General features: G+C 37.8%; 1 protein-coding gene across 1 annotated transcript in view; it reads right to left on the bottom strand.

The window, feature by feature from the left end:
- Positions 1 to 2731: 2731 nt before the first annotated feature.
- Positions 2732 to 19101, bottom strand: part of Arr1 (arrestin 1) — a 61560-nt gene continuing 45190 nt past the window's right edge. The window contains exons 7-8 of the mRNA XM_067151821.2: positions 17758 to 17887; positions 2732 to 2972 (exon numbers count right to left, since the gene is read on the bottom strand). Coding sequence (XP_067007922.2) covers positions 2862 to 2972; positions 17758 to 17887 — 241 coding nt within the window. The 3' untranslated portion in view covers positions 2732 to 2861. The remainder of the gene's footprint in view (positions 2973 to 17757; positions 17888 to 19101) is intronic.

The following is a 19101-nucleotide window of genomic DNA, read 5'->3' as shown; positions in this document are numbered from 1 at the left end:
GTCACCCTTCTGTACCTTCAACACCACCGTTTTAGCCTTGTTGATGTTTAATCCTATCTCTCAAACTCCTGACTCCACCCCTGCAGTCTCTCTTCCACATCTTTCTCTGAGTTACCCCAAATTACTACATCATTTGCAAATGCAAATGCTTATAAGTCTTGTTGCCCCTTTTCTTTTAGTGCCTTTAATATGGTATCCATTAAAATGATAAATAATAGGGGCGACAAAGCACTACCTTGTTGTACTCCACTTTTTGTCTCAAACCAGTCTGACAGTCCAGAACCGACTTGTACACAGCTTCTGATTTTCTCGTAAAGCACCTAAACTTTTGAAATTAGACTGTCTCGAACTTTGAACTTTCTCAGGCACTCCCAAATAAGCTCCCTTGGTATGCTGTCATAGGCCTTTTCAATGTCGAGGAACAGTAGATATAGAGGCTTCTCTTTTTCCCAATGTTTTTCCATCAGCATCCTGACAGCAAATATAAGATCTGTTGTTGATCTTCCAGGCCTAAAGCCATATTGTTACAATTTCTCGTAATCTATCCTCTATAATTTTTTCCAGAATGTTTAGTTCATGAGAGAGTAGAGTGATGCCACGGTACTTGGTACATTTCCGTCTGTTGCCTTTCTTGAATATAGGTACAATTATACCTTTCTTCCAGTCTTCTGGGATGGTATTTTTCTGCCATACTACATTTAGGAGTCTATATAGCCATTGGATCACTGGGGTTCCTCCTGCTCTTAACATCTCCACACTTAACTCATCTATTTCTGCAGCTTTTCCTTTCTTCATACTTTTAAGGCCATGTGATTGGTGGCTCCATATTTTTACTAGGCTCTTCACTTTTTCTAGATTCTTCTCTGTTTTGAATTACATTTGATGCCTCTCCATTCAGGAGCTTGTCAAAGAAGGTCTTGAATCCTCTCCTGATTCCATCTTCCTCTCGTACTACTGATCCACTGCCCTGCTCTATTACCGTGATGTCTTCTAATTTATTTCGCTTATTTTTAATTACTCTGTAAAGAAGTTTCTTGTTTCCTCTGCTGTCCTCTTCCAACTTTTCCACAAACTCATTCCATTTCCTCTTTCTCTTCTCTTACTATCCTCTTAGCTGTAAGTTTTTTTTCCCCTGTAGAGTTCCTGTAGTTTAGTCATTTCTTGGCCACCTGGATCTTGTGCATCTCTTTGCTTTTCTTTGTCTAGCATCTTTTTTTGCCCAATTTCTCTCTTTTATAGCCAATCTGACTCTGTCATTCCACCAAGGTGTCTCATTTTCTTTCATGGTCGATCCTGTTACTCCACACAGGTCTTTAGCTTCACCCACCAAAGTATCTTTAAAAATTTTCCATTCATTTCCCCTTTTGGTAAGTGTCTCTGTATCCGTCATACCTGCCAGATCGAAGACTTTGTCAATTTCGGTATTATTTTTTATCTCCATCCGAGACTCGTTTGATTGTTGAAAGCAATTCTAAGATGCTACCAGTGGCTTGTTAGGCCTACCATGGATCTTCGCCTCGATACTTTGTTATGCACGAGATGGTTGCTGTCTGACACGCATTTCCTCATGTCGGTTAAGTCTGTGGTTTACCCGCCAATACTCAGGAGGCTGCAGTGGTTGCCTGCTGGGCGATGGGGTCGCCACATCCGTATGCCTATTACTGTTACTGCTATCAAATTCTGACTGATCAGCATATCTATTTATTTCTACAACAATTATACAGAAAGGTAATCTCACTAAATTAATTGAGTTTATTCATTTTTTTACCCTCTCTCACCAGCCATGGCCTTAATTAAGGTACAGCCCCAGCATTTTCCTGGTGTGAAAATGAGAAACCACAGAAAACCATCTTCAGGGCTGCCGACAGTGGGGTTGGAACCCACTATCTCCCGGATGCGAGCTCACAGCTGCACGCTCCTAACCGCGCGGCCAACTCGCCTGGTAAAATCAAAGTTAAGGCAAGACATGAATATAGATAAAATTTATGAAGCAAGCATGAAATTAAATGCAAGACGAGTAAAGATTTGAAAAACACTCGTCACAGTCACATGTCCTGTGCAAGCTGAGTTCTAGAAGATTCCTCAACTGCTGGTATTTGGTCTTCTGTGAGGTTCATTCTTCACGTGACTGTGACGAGTGTTTTTCAAATCTTTACTTATCTAGCATTTAATTTCAATCTATCAATCAATGTTTCCTTATATTGACCCCATGCTTGCTTCATAAATTTTATCTATATTCATGCCTTGCCTTAACTTGATTTTGACTGATGATGGTCTCTGGTAAGACTGAAACTTTTTTAAGGTTACAACAAATAGTACTGAATAGGTGAAAACCTTCAGCTTTTATTTTACACTATATTGCTCTTCAATACGGATCAGTATGCACTGCTGTGTGCACCTTCCGTTCCACTACTGCTGCTACTTTCAGTCTGATACAAACATGCATTCTGTCACTACAACTATCCATTTGGCCATCTTTGATCCCACAGGACCCAACATACTCACACATCAGCATAGAGACTAGTGCATGCAGAAAGCTGTATTCCTAAGGTTATAGATCCTCCACCACTGAGGCTGCTAGTTGGAACCATTTAAAGGCCAAATATGTTAATGAGTTCCACTCGTCAAAGTACCTCAGGTCCAGAAATAACTATGAGTGGCACTTCTCAAAGAAAGCTAATAGGTGAAGAAAGGTGAACTACTTGTTTTCACAACAACTTCACAACATACATTTGTTCAGTAAATCTTTATTCATAACATACAGAATTTATTCATATGAAGACCAGTATAATAATGTTTGATATATATATAACTATGATATTGTACATAAATTGGAATATTTGTATGTTATGGTTTTGAGTTTAGCTCTGACATGCTTCTAGAAGGTTCTCATGGCCTTCATCCATGGTTTCTTGACGGAATGTTTCCACATCAGCTTGACTGTCGGCATGCACTATCTGTTTCTTCTCAGGCTGAAAAATAAACCACGCTCATATCTTCTGCCTTTTATCAACTTCAAATGACTAAGCTATACTGCATTCAAATTTGAAATACATGAGAGGGTCTGGCCACCTCAGTTGACAGGAGAGGCTTCATAACAAAACAAGATAATCCTTATTCCTTATTTCTCTATCATTCTAAATTAATGCAAAAATAAGTATTAAAATATAATTTAAGTAATAATAAAACTTGGTCAATGCTGGTTGAGATCATATGGTTTGTGTTAACAGTTTACTAAATTTGCAGCATCTGAATTGTGCGAAATAAGCAGATTACAAATTCAAAGGATGCTGTTTTCTCTTAATTGTTTTAATGATGGTTATTTACAAATAAATTAGTAGTTAATTATCTCAAAAATAGAATCTTCAAATGATGAAACTAAATGCAAAGGAAATTAAATGATCTGTTTAAACCTACCAAACTATCAAATATTTGTAATCTTCCTCCATATCATAATGCCTTTGGTTGTGGTACCATACACAACCATTAACCTGACTCAAGGGAGATAGGGCCACCTTCCCTATTCTCCACTTGAGTAACTCCTGCCTGGCACATCCACGTTGCGGGGGTGGGCATCCTCTACTCCAGTAGGCCGGTGTAAAAGGATGGCTAAGTTCAGGTGGGGACCCAGTCCCACGGGGTATAACGTGGAACCCTTGCCCAGGGTTACGGGTGAAGACCTTAACGGCAGATCCAGCAGAGAAGGAGACCTTCGGAATGGTGGAAAAGGCGGATGAGGCAACCCATCCTCACTGGGGTTAATTAGTTGAGGACGTAAGACGGGGTAGACGGGACTCCTTAGTCGTGGTGAAGACAACCTGTCTAGGAGTAGGATGCTCCAAAATCAATGTCCCCAGCCAGTGGATAGGGTTGAGCGTGGGGTTAACGGCCTCACCGTGTAAAAAAAAGCATTGTTCAGAAGACTTCTACGAGAAAACCGGATGGAAATCGAAGACGACAAAAGCTTAGGAAAAGGACACGAGTAAGGAAAGCGGATATAAACATGGCGACATGGAATGTAAGAACAATGTTGAAACCGGGAAAAATGCAAGAAATTGTAAATGAAACAAAAAGATTTGGATACGACTTAGTAGCAATTCAGGAAATAAGATGGAAAGGGCAAGGATGTATTGAAAAGAAAGATTATAACCTCTATTACAGTGGGCCGGAAGAAAGAACAGGACAGTTCTGTACGGGATTTATAGTACATGGGAAATTGAAGAAGAGTGTAATAGGATTTGAACCGATCTCAGATAGAATATGTAACCTTCGGATTAAGGGGAAGTTTAGGAACATAACTGTTATATCAGCACATGCACCAATTGAAGATGCGGATGAGGAAAGGAAGGAACAATTTTATGATGAGTTAGTACAAACCGTTGAAGAGGGACCAAGATATGACATGACTATTATTTTAGGAGATTTTAATGCCAAAGTGGGAAAGGAAGAGTGTATGAGACCAATAGCCGGGAAATATACACTACATGAAGAATCAAATGAGAATGGTTTTTACTTGGGACAGTTTGCAACTACGAGTGGTCTTATAATTAAAAGCACCTGTTTTGATCATAAGAAAATACATAAAGGAACATGGAAGATAACAGGAAACAATGTGGTAAATCAAATAGATCATGTACTAGTGACAACGAGGCATGCAGCATCGATTATTGACGTAAGGACATGCAGAGGGCCAAACTGTGATTCTGATCATTATTTAGTAAAAGCAATAGTGAGGCAAAAATTGGCAATAGGACAAGAGGAGACAACCTACGGAAAGAAAGAAATAGAATTTGGAAAAACTACAACAACCAGAAGGAAAACAAGAATTCCAGTCAAAAATGAATAATACTTTACAGACGATTGGACAAGTTTCTGGAATAGAGGAAAGGTGGGCAAAAGTTCAAAAGTGCATACAAAATGCGGCACAAGAAACACTGGGTATAGCCAAAAAGAAAAGAAATATTTGGTTCGATATGGAGTGTGAGGAAGCGATTGGAAAGAAGAATGCAGCAAGAGCAAAAATGTTACAGAGAGATACAAGGTCAAATAGGGAAAATTACGAGAAATGCAGACGTGAAGCTAATAACATCTGTAAGAAGAAGAAGAGAGAGATGATTAAGAAGAAACTAGAGAGTATAGAGACACAAAGGTTACAGAAGAGGACAAAGGAATTCTATAATAAAATTAATTATTTCAGGAAAGGGTATAAGGCAAGATTGAATGGCTGTAAGAATAAAGAAGGTAAGCTATTACAGAATGAAGAGGAAATAAGTGAAAGATGGACCGAATATTTCCGAGAGCTCCTTAACAAGGAAAGAGAAGATGTGGAAGAAAGTGAACGGCATATGGAGCAGAATGGACCAGAACAATGGATAAATGCCCCCACATTGAAAGATGTAGAAAATGCTATTGCAAAATTAAATAACCATAAAGCAGCAGGAGAAGACGGAATAACAAGTGAACTGATTAAAAATAGTAGCAAAGAAATGCTAGGAGAGATATATGAACTGATTATTAAGATTTGGGAGGAAGAACAGATACCTGATGAGTGTAATACAGGAATAATTTTCCCAATATATAAGAAGGGAAATAAATATGAATGCACTAATTATAGGGGAATCACACTACTGAATATCATCTATAAAGTATTTTCAAATATCCTATTACAATATCTGACTCCATATGCTGAAGAAAGATTGGATGAAGTACAGTGTGGCTTCAGGCGAAATAGGAGCACAGTAGATCAAATATTCGTGGTACGTCAAACGATGGAAAAATGCTATGAGCATAATATAGATCTACATATGTTGTTTGTAGATTTTAGACAAGCATTTGACAGTATATACAAGGATAAGCTATATGAATACATGGAGACAATAAGAATACCACAGAAACTGATTAGGATGTTCAGAATCACTTTAGGAGAAGTAAGGGCAAGGTGATGGTGGATGGAAGAATTGGAAATGAGTTTGCTCTGAATACAGGAGTCAGACAAGGTGACGCACTCTCAGCTACTTTGTTTAATCTGGCAATTAACCAAGTCCTTGAAAAAATAATGGATACAGGAAATATTGTATATAAATCTAAACAAATTTGTGCATATGCAGATGATGTAGTGTTAATGGCCAGGAATGATAGATATTTGAAGGAAATGTTTCTTGAAATGGAGGAAGCAGGAAAACGGATGGGATTGGAGGTGAATGACAGTAAATCTAAGTATATGCATGTGACTGTTATAGAGGGCCGTCAAGATAATCTGACAATAAACGGCCATAATTTTGAGAATGTACGAAGTTTTGAGTATTTGGGAACCATGTTGACAAATAATAATAGAATAAGTGAGGAGATACATCGTAGAATAATAGCTGGAAACAGGGCCTATTGTGCTAATCTTACATTATTTAAATCTCGTCTATTGTCTAAACCTACAAAATTCAAAATATATAAGACCCTTATTAGACCTGTAGTGACATATGGCTCAGAAGCCTGGAACCTTTTAGTTGATGGCGCAAATAAGTTAAAGATATTTGAAAGAAAGATTATTAGACGAATATATGGCCCAATTCAAGACCAGAATGGTTGGAGGATAAGGACGAATGCTGAAATACAAAACATACTAGACCAGGAGGATATAGTTAGATTTATTAAGGCACAGAGACTGCGATGGCTTGGCCATGTGGAAAGAATGGAAGAAGATTGAATGCCAAGAAAAGTAGTTAAATCCCGAGTAGACAAAAGACGGCGACAAGGAAGGCCCCGTAATAGATGGAGTGATGAAGTTGAAGCTGACTTGAAAGCAATGAACATCCGCCCATGGAGACCAGCCGCTCGGGATCGAAGTAGATGGTGGACTATCGTAGAAGAGGCCAAGGCTCACACAGGGCTGTAGCGCCGGATAAGTAAGTAAGTAAGTAAGTAAGTAAGTCCATATCATAATTTGTTTTAATTTGCTGTTTTCCGACAAATTGGTGTAATACTATTAGCTGCTGAGAGCTTTCCAGTAAATACCTGAATCTTTTGTAAGCAGTTTATTGTCATCTCAGAATTGACATCTACACCCCTTTTCATAACAACAGGATCAATCTCTCCCACAATTTTCCCCCCATTTTTAGAGACATTTTTACAAAAATGACAACAACTCAGGCAACTGGTGAAAACGTTATTATTCTCTTGTCACATGTTTGTTTATTTCAAACGAACTTGACAGTTATGGCTTGCATGGTCGCATGTGATAAATAGGAGAAATTTTGATATTCCCTGAAAGATCTTACAACCTTAGCAGTAAGTCAACTGACAACTTTGGAATAAAATATACAAATAAGATATTTGAATTGCAGATTACAAAACTTAAATATATATTATTTTTTATGTGTAAAACAAGGAACAGGATTTAAGGAGAGAAGGTTTTTCAAGAATAGAGCAGAGAGCCTTTCAACATTTTAGCATGTACAGTAGAACCCCCATGCATCGTTCTCCCGTATCCATCATTCAATTTATTCAGTTCCAAAAGTGTTCCATATAAACCGATGTTAAATTTCCCCGCATCTATCATTCCTCGAACTATCATTTTATTGCATCGATCGTCAAAAAAATATTTGTCCTCTGCCAAAATTTTCCCGCATGGATTGATCAAACGTAAGAAAAATATACGCAAAAGTTTTTTAAATTTAAAGAGACGGCTGAATACTCTAGCGGCAACCTGTTACATGAGAATGTACGAGCGATTACGAGTTGCTAGTGTTGAGCAAGGATCTTGTAGACTGGAGTTCTGTGCGCAGGTTATTCACGCGCAACCTCACTCCGAGCCTCCTGCGCCAACACTTCTCCTTGACCCACTGATTGGCCGCTAGAAGTAATCTCATTTACAAGGATTAAAACGGAGGCACTGTAAAACTCACATTTGCCACCATATTCTATATTGCTATTGGCTGGTTAGGGCTGCCAGCTTCGTTGAAAATGAGGAAATCACGCAGTTTAAAATAGTCACGGCGTGCGCCGGGTACATTATAATTAGTCACGCCGTATCTTGTGATGTGTGTGGGATGCTAGAGGCCTGTTGACCACTTTTTTGTCCCCTACCCAGTTGTCTTGTTACAAGCCAGACCAATAATCTTTTCACTAGCCTGATCTTGAAACTAATTCCTAAGTTGGCAGCATCGCTTAGCCCACTGTAACATCGTCCAAGCCGCACTATGTGGGATCTCTAACCTATCATTCACGAAGGGTCTACAGAATCTTTACCAAAATACAGGTTATCGCCATAATATCCACGTATATAATTAATTTGCAATAAAAGAATTGACCTTGAAGGTTTTTCAATTACTACGAGATGTAAGGAAAAGTGAAACAAAATGGCGTAAAAGTCGCGCTTTTTATTTTCATAGTGTATATCATGAGTGTAATGTATAGTATGAGCATGTGTGGCTCCAGTTAGAGGTTACGATCGGGACAGGGATTTTAACTTTCATTGGTGTGTGTGTGCACCGCATTTTCGTAAGCGCGTAGATCGCCTAATCGTAAAATTGAAATAATAAATAAATAATAATAAATAATAATAATAATAATAATAATAATTTCTTAAACAGAACGCTAGTACTTTCATTGAAAGTATTCCTACTCACAATCCTTCGAACGGGTTAGAACTCAAAGTCATACTTTTGAAGGCTTCTCGAAATGTTGGCACACCACCCAGGAAACGCAAACATAGGTGGTGGAATGAAACCTGCGACAAGGCCATAAACTTTCGAACTAAAGCCTGGCAGAATTGGAATTCTCATAAAACTGAACAAACCTGGCAGGAATTCACTAAAATACAGAAACAAACATAAAAAATTATCAGGTCTGGAAAACGCAAATACGAACACTACAGTTTGGCAGAAACTGAACGAGATTTTACAAAAAACAATACACGAAACTTCTACAAAACTTTCAGAGAAGAATTATCAAATTATCAGGCACCTGGTCTTTGCTTCAAACGCCCAGATGGGACATTGGAAACGAATAATCAAGAGAACTGCAAACTTCTAGCAGCTTATTTCCAGGATCTTTTAAACTGTGAATCCCCTAAAGAACAACTCACCTTTGAAAAACCCTTATCTAATCAAGATTCAGAACCCCCAACACTCAAAAAAGTCAAAGAAATAATCCATGGACTCAAAAATAATAAAGCCCCGGGGGAAGATGGTATAATTGCCGAAATGCTGAAGATAGTAGGTGACAGCGTAGCCCGGAAAATCCACTCGATTCTTGAGAACATCTGGATCACTGAAGAAATTCTGGAAGACTGGAAATGTGCGCTAATCCATCCACTACACAAGAAAGGGAATAAAACGGACATCAATAATTATAGAGGAATTAGCTTGATACCAGTTGCTTACAAAAAGTTTTCCAAAGCCCTTTTCACTAGACTTGAGAAACAAACAGACCATCTAATTGGTGAATACCAGGCAGGTTTCCGAAAAGGAAGATCCTGTACAGAACAAATCCTTAATCTCAAAACTATCCTCCAAATGCGCAAAACTAGGCAAAAAGTCATTACTTTTGTAGATTTCAGAAAAGCAAATGACTCTACAGACCGTCAAACACTTTTCAATACTCTAGAAGAATTTCAAGTGGATAAAAAAACAAGAGAATTAATCAAGCAAACATTAACTGGCACAACTTTAAAAGTTAAATTCCTAGGCAAAATATCTGAGCCTTTTCCTGTTAACACCGGGGTCCGTCAAGGGGATGGTTTATCACCGTTACTGTTTAACTTGGTTCTTGAGAAAGTAATCAGGACCTGGGAAAAGGAAACTAAAGGAATAACCCTTGGAAGACTACGTAAAGACAGAATTCACATGCAATGTCTGGCCTTTGCTGATGACATAGCAATCCTTTCCAATAATAGGCATGAAGCAATTCATTCCTTGAAAAACTGCATGAAATTGACATCAAAACGGGACTTCAAATTTCATATGAGAAAACTCAGTACATGGAAGGAGCCTCATGATACTTAGATGGACAACCTATTATAACTAAATTTGGCAAAATTGTTCAAGTGAACCAATTTAAATATTTGGGAGAAATTATTCAGCCCTCTGGTTTAAACCGTGAAGCAAATAAAGAAAGAATTTCCAAATTACAGAAAGCATACAGGATCACTTGGAAAAGGTATAATAAAAAATCAATATCTCGGAATGCCAAACTTAGACACTATAATACAGTGATCAAACCTGAAGCGTTATACAGTATGCCTCAGAAACCTTAATCATTGGTGGTGGATCTTTAACCAAAGACATTGAGAAACAAGAAAGGAAAATTTTACGAAAATTTTTGGCCCAGTTTGCATAGATGGAATATGGAGAGAAAAATCATCCCAGGAGATATATTGTCATTCTGAAAAAAATTTTCACACTTTTCGGAAAAGACGATTGAAATTTTATGGACACATTATCAGAATGAACACTAACAGGCTAACTAAAAGAATTTTCAACCTGGCCCTTTCGTCTAAAACCAAGAACAGCAGGCTTCATGAAATTGAAACAGATCTCCAGGAAATCAACATCTCAGAAGACATTGTACAGGACAGATGTAAATTCAGAACCAAAATCGACAATCACCACTTTGAAGACAAACCCAACACCAGAGCGACTATAACTTGGACAGAAGAACGAAGAAAGAAGCTCAGCGAGAGGATGAAGAGATTTTGGGAGGAAAAGAAGGCCATCACATCAGCTAAGCAAGTTCAGCCGTGCTCCTGAGTAGGGCATAACGATGTGAAAAGAAAAAAAATTAATAATAATAATAATAATAATAATAATAATAATAATAATAATAATAATAATAATAATAATAATAATAATAAATTGAAATAATAAATAAAGAGGTTCAACCTATTCAATACAAAAGAATAAGAAATGCAGTGATTACATTCTTATTTAATAATAAGTAGAAGTGGTACCGGTTTTGACCCTAGTCCAGGTCATCATCAGCCGATTAAAACATGAAAAACAATGCATGGGAAAAAGAAAATAAAAGATCAAGTTCACTCCGGATCAGTAGAAGAGGCGATATAAAAATGACGGGGGTAGACACTGTAAAATTCAGAAGAAGTAAAATGTAAGTCACTTAAAAGAAACAGTGCGTAATTTTTTGAACGGCAGTATGACACACGCAGGCCTTCGGGACGAGCAGCAGTTGTTTGGTTGGCCAAGGTCCTTCAAGGGCTGTAGTGCCAGTGAGGGGGGGGAAATGCCCAAATACACTACCAATAATTTATTGTTTTGCTTTCCAGCTATTTTACGTCACCTGCATTTATTATTTTCCCGCATTCATCGTCATTTTCCCTCTCCCGTTTGAAAAACGATGCATCAAGGTTTTACTGTAGTGACTGATTTAATAGGATTTTATTCATTTTTTGTGAATTTTAATTTTGCAAGTTTTTTAACCAAAGGACATAGTAGGGATAAATGACTGAAGAGTTTAGACACAGAAAAGGAATGTTTTAACATTTTCAGGATGTTATGAATAATTTATCGCATTGATGCAAGTGTTGTGGGATGTTTAAATTGTATACATTAAAGAGTATAATAGCAATAACATGCAAAGTATTGACAAGGCAGAAAGTGTTTTCCTAGACTGAATGTAAGTCGATGTGGACAAATTGAACCATCATGGTTAAATTAATCAACGCTATTCTTCCTCGGAAAACACCCAGAACAAATCGAGCTGCTTTCCTTTGGATTTTTTTCAGTTCTTGAGTAAGGAACTTCGTTTCTTGTCCTTTTCCCATCAATAAGCAAAGAGGCTAAAGATTTGAAACAATTCTAAGTACAGAAAGAATCAAGAAAGTTTTGAAAATAATCTGAAGAAAATGTAAGTAAAGAAGAACAAGTATATTAGCAGGAGAGAAGATAGCGTTATTTACCTAGGACAAGAAATTTGAGTGGATGGAATCCAGGACCAAGAATCAGACTGGACTGTTTTCTTATGATTGATTATTGGATTAAGAGTCCACTAAAACTCAAAGCAAATTGCTAAAATCAATGTATTGTTTCCACAGATGTGTGGAGCCAGAAAAATAAATGAAGAGTGGCACAAAGAAGAATGGAATGAAAGATGCTGCAAATTACACTGAAGGACAGGAAAAAAAGAATGGCTGGATAAGAAGGCAAACCCAAGTCAAAAGATGGCAGAATCTAGCTAGAAACGAGAACTACATGAAGAGTGGAACATATAAGTTAGGAGGTACAGTCAGGGAAACACGTTGGCCTAGAGAGCAGTGATAAGGGTACAGGGAAATGGAAGTCAAATAGGGATGACATATAAATGTTAGTGCTCAACTGTAGAAGCATTGTAAAGAAAGGAATAGAATTAAGTAAATTAATAGATATATACTGTACTTACCAGATATTGTAATAGGAGTAGAATCATGGATGAGAAATGATGTAATGGATGCAGAAATATTTCACAGAATTGGAGTGTGTATCAAAGAGATAAGATAGGAATGGTAGGAGGGAGAGAATTAATTCTGATGAAAGAATAATTTGTAAGCTACAAAAAAGTTAAAGATGACAAACATGAAATTCTAGGTGTAACGCTCATCTCTAAAGATAATACGCAACTTGATGTCTTTGGAGTGTATAGACCGGGAAAGGGTAGCGCTGATGCTGATTCAGAATTATTTGATAAGATAATCAGCTATGTGGGAAACGATATGGAAAGGAACGTGATTGTAGCAGGAGATCTCAATTTACCAAATGTCAGTGGGAAGGTAATGCGAATGACAGGAAGCATGACCAACAAACAACAACTAAGTTAATATGGGAAGGGCATCTGGTTCAGAAAGAGATGGAACAAACTAGAGGGAAAAATATCCTGAACGTGGTGCTGATAAAACCAGATGAGCTCTATAGAGAAACCGAAGTAATAGATGGTATTAGTGATCATGAAACTGTTTTTGTTGTAGTTAAAAATAAACGTGAAAGAAAGGAAGGTCTTAACCCTCACGGAGTCCCTCACTCATTTGAAACGTTAGTAGTCGCGCGGGGTATTGACAACACCCCAACTATCATTTCACAGTACAACCTACATAAAGACATTTTTTTCCAAAAATGTATTTTATCATGTGTAGTATAGATTTACAAATGAGACTGGCATATGAATATCATGAAATGCAAAATATTCTCCTACGAAAATCCAAGCATACGAAAATATTGAAATTATTACTCAATTTCTGCATTTCAGTACAAAACAAATTAATACAAGAATATTTTTGAATTACACTCAATGTTTCTGTTATCAGATTGAAGTAAAGCCAAGGTCAGAACAATCACTTTGTGGTTCACCTGAATCTTGGTAAAAGTTTTCACACACATTCCTCATATGTTTCAGACACATCACTCTACAACAGCGATCACAGTACGAGTTAGTCTTTACATCTTTGTTTCTAGGGCATACTGTGCACCGTGATAGTTTTGGAGTTCGTTCTCGGACGTTTATCGTCTCACTTGATGTCCAGAGTGATAAACACCTGCTAGTATCAGAATACCATTCATCAGCATACTTAGCATCGCAATCTTTCAAATAATTTCCGGCTATAGTGTCTATGTAAATGTTTGTACAATTAGTAATAGCTCTGACAGTTACATTATCCATGAACAGCGAAAAGCACCCGAGCACTTTTAGCATGCACTTTGACACCAGGGAGATGTAATACGTTCCTTGGAGGGGGAACTTTCTTCCACTTAGTCTGTTTATCTTTAAACAAGTACCGATTTCCTCCTTCATGGTGACCTGAATCATTATCACTGTCCGTCATTATCTTCTTCACTATCAGCCTCTGTATCACTGTCTTGGATAAGCTCCTCACAATTTTCGCTTTCTTCTAGATCTGACTCATCGGAATCTTCTTCACAACTTTCATCTTCTTCTAAGAGTTTGGATATTCTAGCCTCCTGTCGTTCATAGCAACACATTTTCACTGAAAGTGAGACTTTCACCTCTCAAGCGAGAACTGAGTACTGAGCCAGGAATGTTACGATAGTGAGGGTATGACGACACTCCACGTGCGAACACCTTTCACTCGCTCAACACTTCATGGTCAAGGTCACTTAGAGAGGTATAAGAGATTACAGCAAGCTAAATGAACTCGATCGCAAGATTTAGCCTAAAAGATGAACGTAGGGTGTTGCCAAAACCCCACGCGACTCTTTGAGGGTTAAAATTAAGACTATTAGGCAGTACCATATGGCTGATAAAACAGGCATGAGGGAGTTTTTAAAAAGTAACTATGATTGGTGGAAAACGGTAAATAAAAATGTAAACAGACTCTGGGATGGGTTTAAAGCAATTGTTGAGGAATGTGAAAATAGGTTTGTACCTTTAAAGGTTATAATAATAATATCGTGTGGCTATTTCTAGCCGAGTGCAGCCCTTATTAGGCAGACCCTCCGATGAGGGTGGGTGGCATCTGCCATGTGTAGGTAACTGCGTGTTATTGTGGTGGAGGATAGTCTTATATGTGGTGTGAGAGTTGCAGGGATGTTGGGAACAGCACGAACACCCAGCCCCCGGGCCATTGGAATTAACCAATGAAGGTTAAAATCCTCGACCCGGCCGGGAATCGAACCCGGGACCCTCTGAACCGAAGGCCAGTACGCTAACCATTCAGCCAACGAGTCGGACACCTTTAAAGGTTAAGGAATGGTAAATATCCACTATATTATAACAGAGAAGTAAACAGACTAAGAAGGAGGTGCAAGTTGGAAAGAAATAGAGTTTGAAATGGCTGTGGAAGTAAGGAGAAATTGAATCTAGCAAAGAAGTCAGCTAAGGAGAACATGACGACAAGCATAATGGGCGGTCATACACATTTTAGTGAAAAATGGAAGGGTATGTATAGGTATTTTAAGGCAGAAACCGGTTCCAGGAATCATTAATGAACAAGAGGAGTGTGTATGTGAGGATCTTCAAAAGGCAGAAGTATTCAGTCAGCAGTATGTAAAGATTGTTGGTTACAAGGATAATGTCGAGATAGAGGAGGAGACTAAGGCCAATGAAGTGTTAAAATTTACATATGATAACAATGACATTTACAATAAGATACAAAAGTTGAAAACTAGAAAAGCAGCTGTAATTGATAAGATTTCTGGGGATATACTAAAGACCATGGGTTGGGATATAGTACCATATCTGAAGTACTTATTTGATTATTGTTTGGTCGGAGGAGCTATACCAGATGAATGGAGAGTTGCTATAGTAGCCCCTGTGTATAAAGGAAAGGGTGATAGACATAAAACCTCAAAATTACAGACCAGTCAGTTTGACATGCATTGTATGTAAGCTTTGAGAAAGCATTCTTTCTCATTATATTAGACATGTTTGTGAAATTAATAACTGGTTTGATAGAAGACAGTTTGTGTTTAGGAAAGGTTATTCCACTGAAGCTCATCTTGTAGGATTCCAGTTTTTTCTGACCCTGTAATAATTAAGAGGTGAATAATTCAAGGCAGTATTATTGGAACTTAATGTCTTCTTATATGTATAAATGATATGAGTAAAGAAATGGAATCAGAGGTAAGGCTTTTTGCGGATGATGTTATTCTGTACAGAGTAATAAATATGTTACAAGATTGTGAGCAACTGCAAAATTACCTCGATAATGTTGTGAGATGGACAGCAGACAATGGTATGATGATAAACGGTGTTAAAAGTCAGGTTGTGAGTTTCACAAATAGGAAAAGTCCTCTCATTTTTAATTACTGCATTGATGGGGTGAAAGTTCCTTTCGGGGATCATTGTAAGTACCTAGGTGTTAACACATGGGTGACGGGCCCCGAGAAATCTCGTAGTACGCTCGCCAGCGGTAGGTGACGGGCCCCGAGAAATCTCGGTTTTATTCACGACATTGTTTTCGGTCTTCCTGTGACATCTCTTGACCATATATTGAACTATTTCGAACTTGCACATTGAGTAGAATAAATCGTAGATATATATCTGCCTCTTTTCTTTTATTCACGGCCTCTTTTATTCTTCGATTTAGTTTCGAAACGTCGACTTTCTTTCTGCCGGTTCAGTCAATGAATACGGTGTTAGCTGACGACGATAAGAATTATATGCCGATGATCATTCAAATGGATATAGTGATAATGAATTAGTGGAAACTGAATGTGAGAGTGATAGTGTAAGTGATATTCAAGCCTCTACACGCCGTAATTTACCTAGTGTGCTTATTTATTCAAGTGACTCAGACGACGACAACGATGTAAACATTAATGATGTGTTGTTGAATTAACACGCATTCGCTTCCTTATCTTAAATATGTTGAAGTACTACTAGGGGTATTGGTTGAGTACTCATACAAACTTTAAAGATAAAAGCTTGACTGGTTTAATATTTACTTACATTTTTATAATCAAGTGCACCCTATTATGCTTAGTAGAAAGACGTCCGGTCCACAGGGTATGTGACAAGCTCAAGCATCCAGTCAGCAATGTGTTAATATAAGGAAAGATTTTCATTGGGGTAATCACATAAATGGGATTGTAAATAAAGGGTACAGAACTCTGCATATGGTTATGAGGGTATTTAGGGGTTGTAGTAAGGATGTAAAGGAGAGAGCATATTTGTCTCTGGTGAGACTCCAACTAGTGTATGGGACCCTCACCAGGACTACTTGATTCAAGAACTGCAATGAAAAGCAGTTTAATTTGTTCTGGGTGATTTCCGACAAAAGAGTAGTGTTACAAAAATGTTGCAAAGTTTGTGCAGGGAAGACTAGGAAGAAAGGAGAAGAACTGCTCGAGTAAGTGGTATGTGATATAGATGGTGATTTCCATAGGCCTCCACGGTATGCACTAGCTATGCATCTTGGTGGGTGTGCTATTTACCAACTTATGAGCCCAACTTAGCACACTGGAGCGAAATGCTTGCAACCAGGAATGAGTTTCCTGGAAAATTTATAATTTCCAATAACGGACCAACTATACTGGTATTATAAGTGGAATGTTCCGAGCTGTCAGTGGAGAGATGGTGTCGAATGACATCAGTGGATGAATAACTTTGAATGTTGTCTTTAAAAGCAGGAAAGATCACAATATGAAGGTAAAGTTGGAATTCAAGAGGACAAATTAGGGCACATGTTCGTTCATAGGAAGGGGAGTTAGGGATTGGAAAAACTTACCAAGGGAGACGTTCAATAAATTTCCAATTTCTTTGCAATAATTTAAGAAAAGGCTAGGAAAACAACAGATAGGGAATCTGCCACATGGGCGACTGCCCTAAATGCAGAGCAGGATTGATTGATTGATTGATTGATTGATTGATTGATTGATTGATTGATTGATTGATTGATTGATTGATTGATTGAAGAGAGGGCTAGCCACATCTGATGATGATGACGACTGAACGGGGTCATAGTCGGACCACAATCAAAACCTTCCACATGACACAGTATTCAAAAGTTTAGAAAGACAGTGGGGAATAAGACCAGCAGATACTACAGGTATTTCGAGGAAGCCCTAACCATAATGAAATTCATTATCTGACACTGGAGGCTAAAGAGTCTGAAACACTTATCACTTCTTTCTGTACACTCTCATTATTTTCTTATAAGCTTTCATAATATATTATCCTTTCTGTAGACAATCAGAAGCTTTCAACCACAAAAAAATACTGCATAACTGGACATAAGACGTTAAGTTACTCTCAAAGTATGGTACAAGTTTTTAATAATTATTGTAATTTAAAAAACTTTCTTTTTAAATAAAGACCAACCTTGGGGTGCATAAGAACCAGAGGTAACTCAGCTGTGACTTCTCCTCCCAAAGCACCCAGATACAGCTTCACTTTGACAGCATAGGACACCACAATTCCAAATGCATCACGCTGGTCAGGAGAAAGCAATCTGAAATAAATAACATTCTCATAGTAAAGAATTTCAGTCCTGCCTTTCTTTCTACAAGGGACAAAGAAAGAGAACGATCAAAAATGGTATAATTAGTAGAAACCTGGAAAGGAACACAATTAACAAAGAACAATGGTGGTTCAATAGAGGAAGATGGGAAGGTGCCATAAATATCCCAACCTAGTGGGAGCTGGTGAACAGTGACAGGAGTTAACCCGTACTTCTGTGAGACTGCTGCCGAACTTTCTGGTGGGTCGTACTTCTTTCAGTTGCAATGTTGGCTCCATGCCATTCACTCTGTTTGACCTGCAGTAAAATCGCGGCAGACATGCGTGACTATTGTGATGTTTATGGTTTACTATGATGTTATTATTAGTGATAGTGCTATCGACGACGAGGCCCATCTCAAGAATCAGAACAGATTGGGCAAACTGATTATTCTCAAGAGTTCTGAGAGCAAATCGACTAAACTTCGAAAAAGCTCTAGAAGAAATGATTACTAAAATATTGGATGACACAGATATTGATCTGGATTATTAGAAAGTGATGATGAAATGGATCAGAATGGGAAGCAGTTGATAATCTTGGAGGGAAGGACATAGAAACAAGTGGAGATGATCTAATAAGGATAAATATTGGATGTCAAAATATGAATTTATATTTTGAGCTTTCCAGTGGTTTGTTTCTTTTAACAAATCTAGGTTCTTTATAAAGGACTGACGTAGGAGAGAATTAATGATTGAAAGTTTTGTTTCTAGATTTTTGAGAAAAAGATCAAGATCCACATTTTTGGAGCTTCACTTGAATAATATCGTATTTTCTTTTGGATTTGTAATTATTTCTCCTACGTTTTGCTGCAATGTGTTTGAAAACATATGCTTCAAGTAAGTAAGTTCAATAAACAACATCAAAGTAAGAATGAGTCTGACAGACACCGTGATACCAGTTGGGCCCTGTAAAAGTAACAAAACCAATGTGTAATGTTGAACTGTTAACTGAAGTTTTCTGGGTACACTTTTTGACGATGAGGATTGCTTCCACAATATCTGGACTAGTTTGGATCGACTCGAGTTAAAGGTGCGAGTTTTAACATTTGTGCCAATTCTAGGAGCGTTAAGGTACGGAATGTCTTTTGTAAGCGATTTAATTACTTGTTTCTTATGCACAACAAGACCATCATGAGACAAATACGTACCACGATACTGAACGTCTCA

Source organism: Anabrus simplex, chromosome 7 (genome assembly GCF_040414725.1).
Source record: "Anabrus simplex isolate iqAnaSimp1 chromosome 7, ASM4041472v1, whole genome shotgun sequence".
In the NCBI taxonomy this organism is placed as follows: Eukaryota; Metazoa; Arthropoda; class Insecta; order Orthoptera; family Tettigoniidae; genus Anabrus; species Anabrus simplex.
Note: the sequence above shows the minus strand (reverse complement) of the source record. Positions and strands in the feature narration are given on the sequence as shown.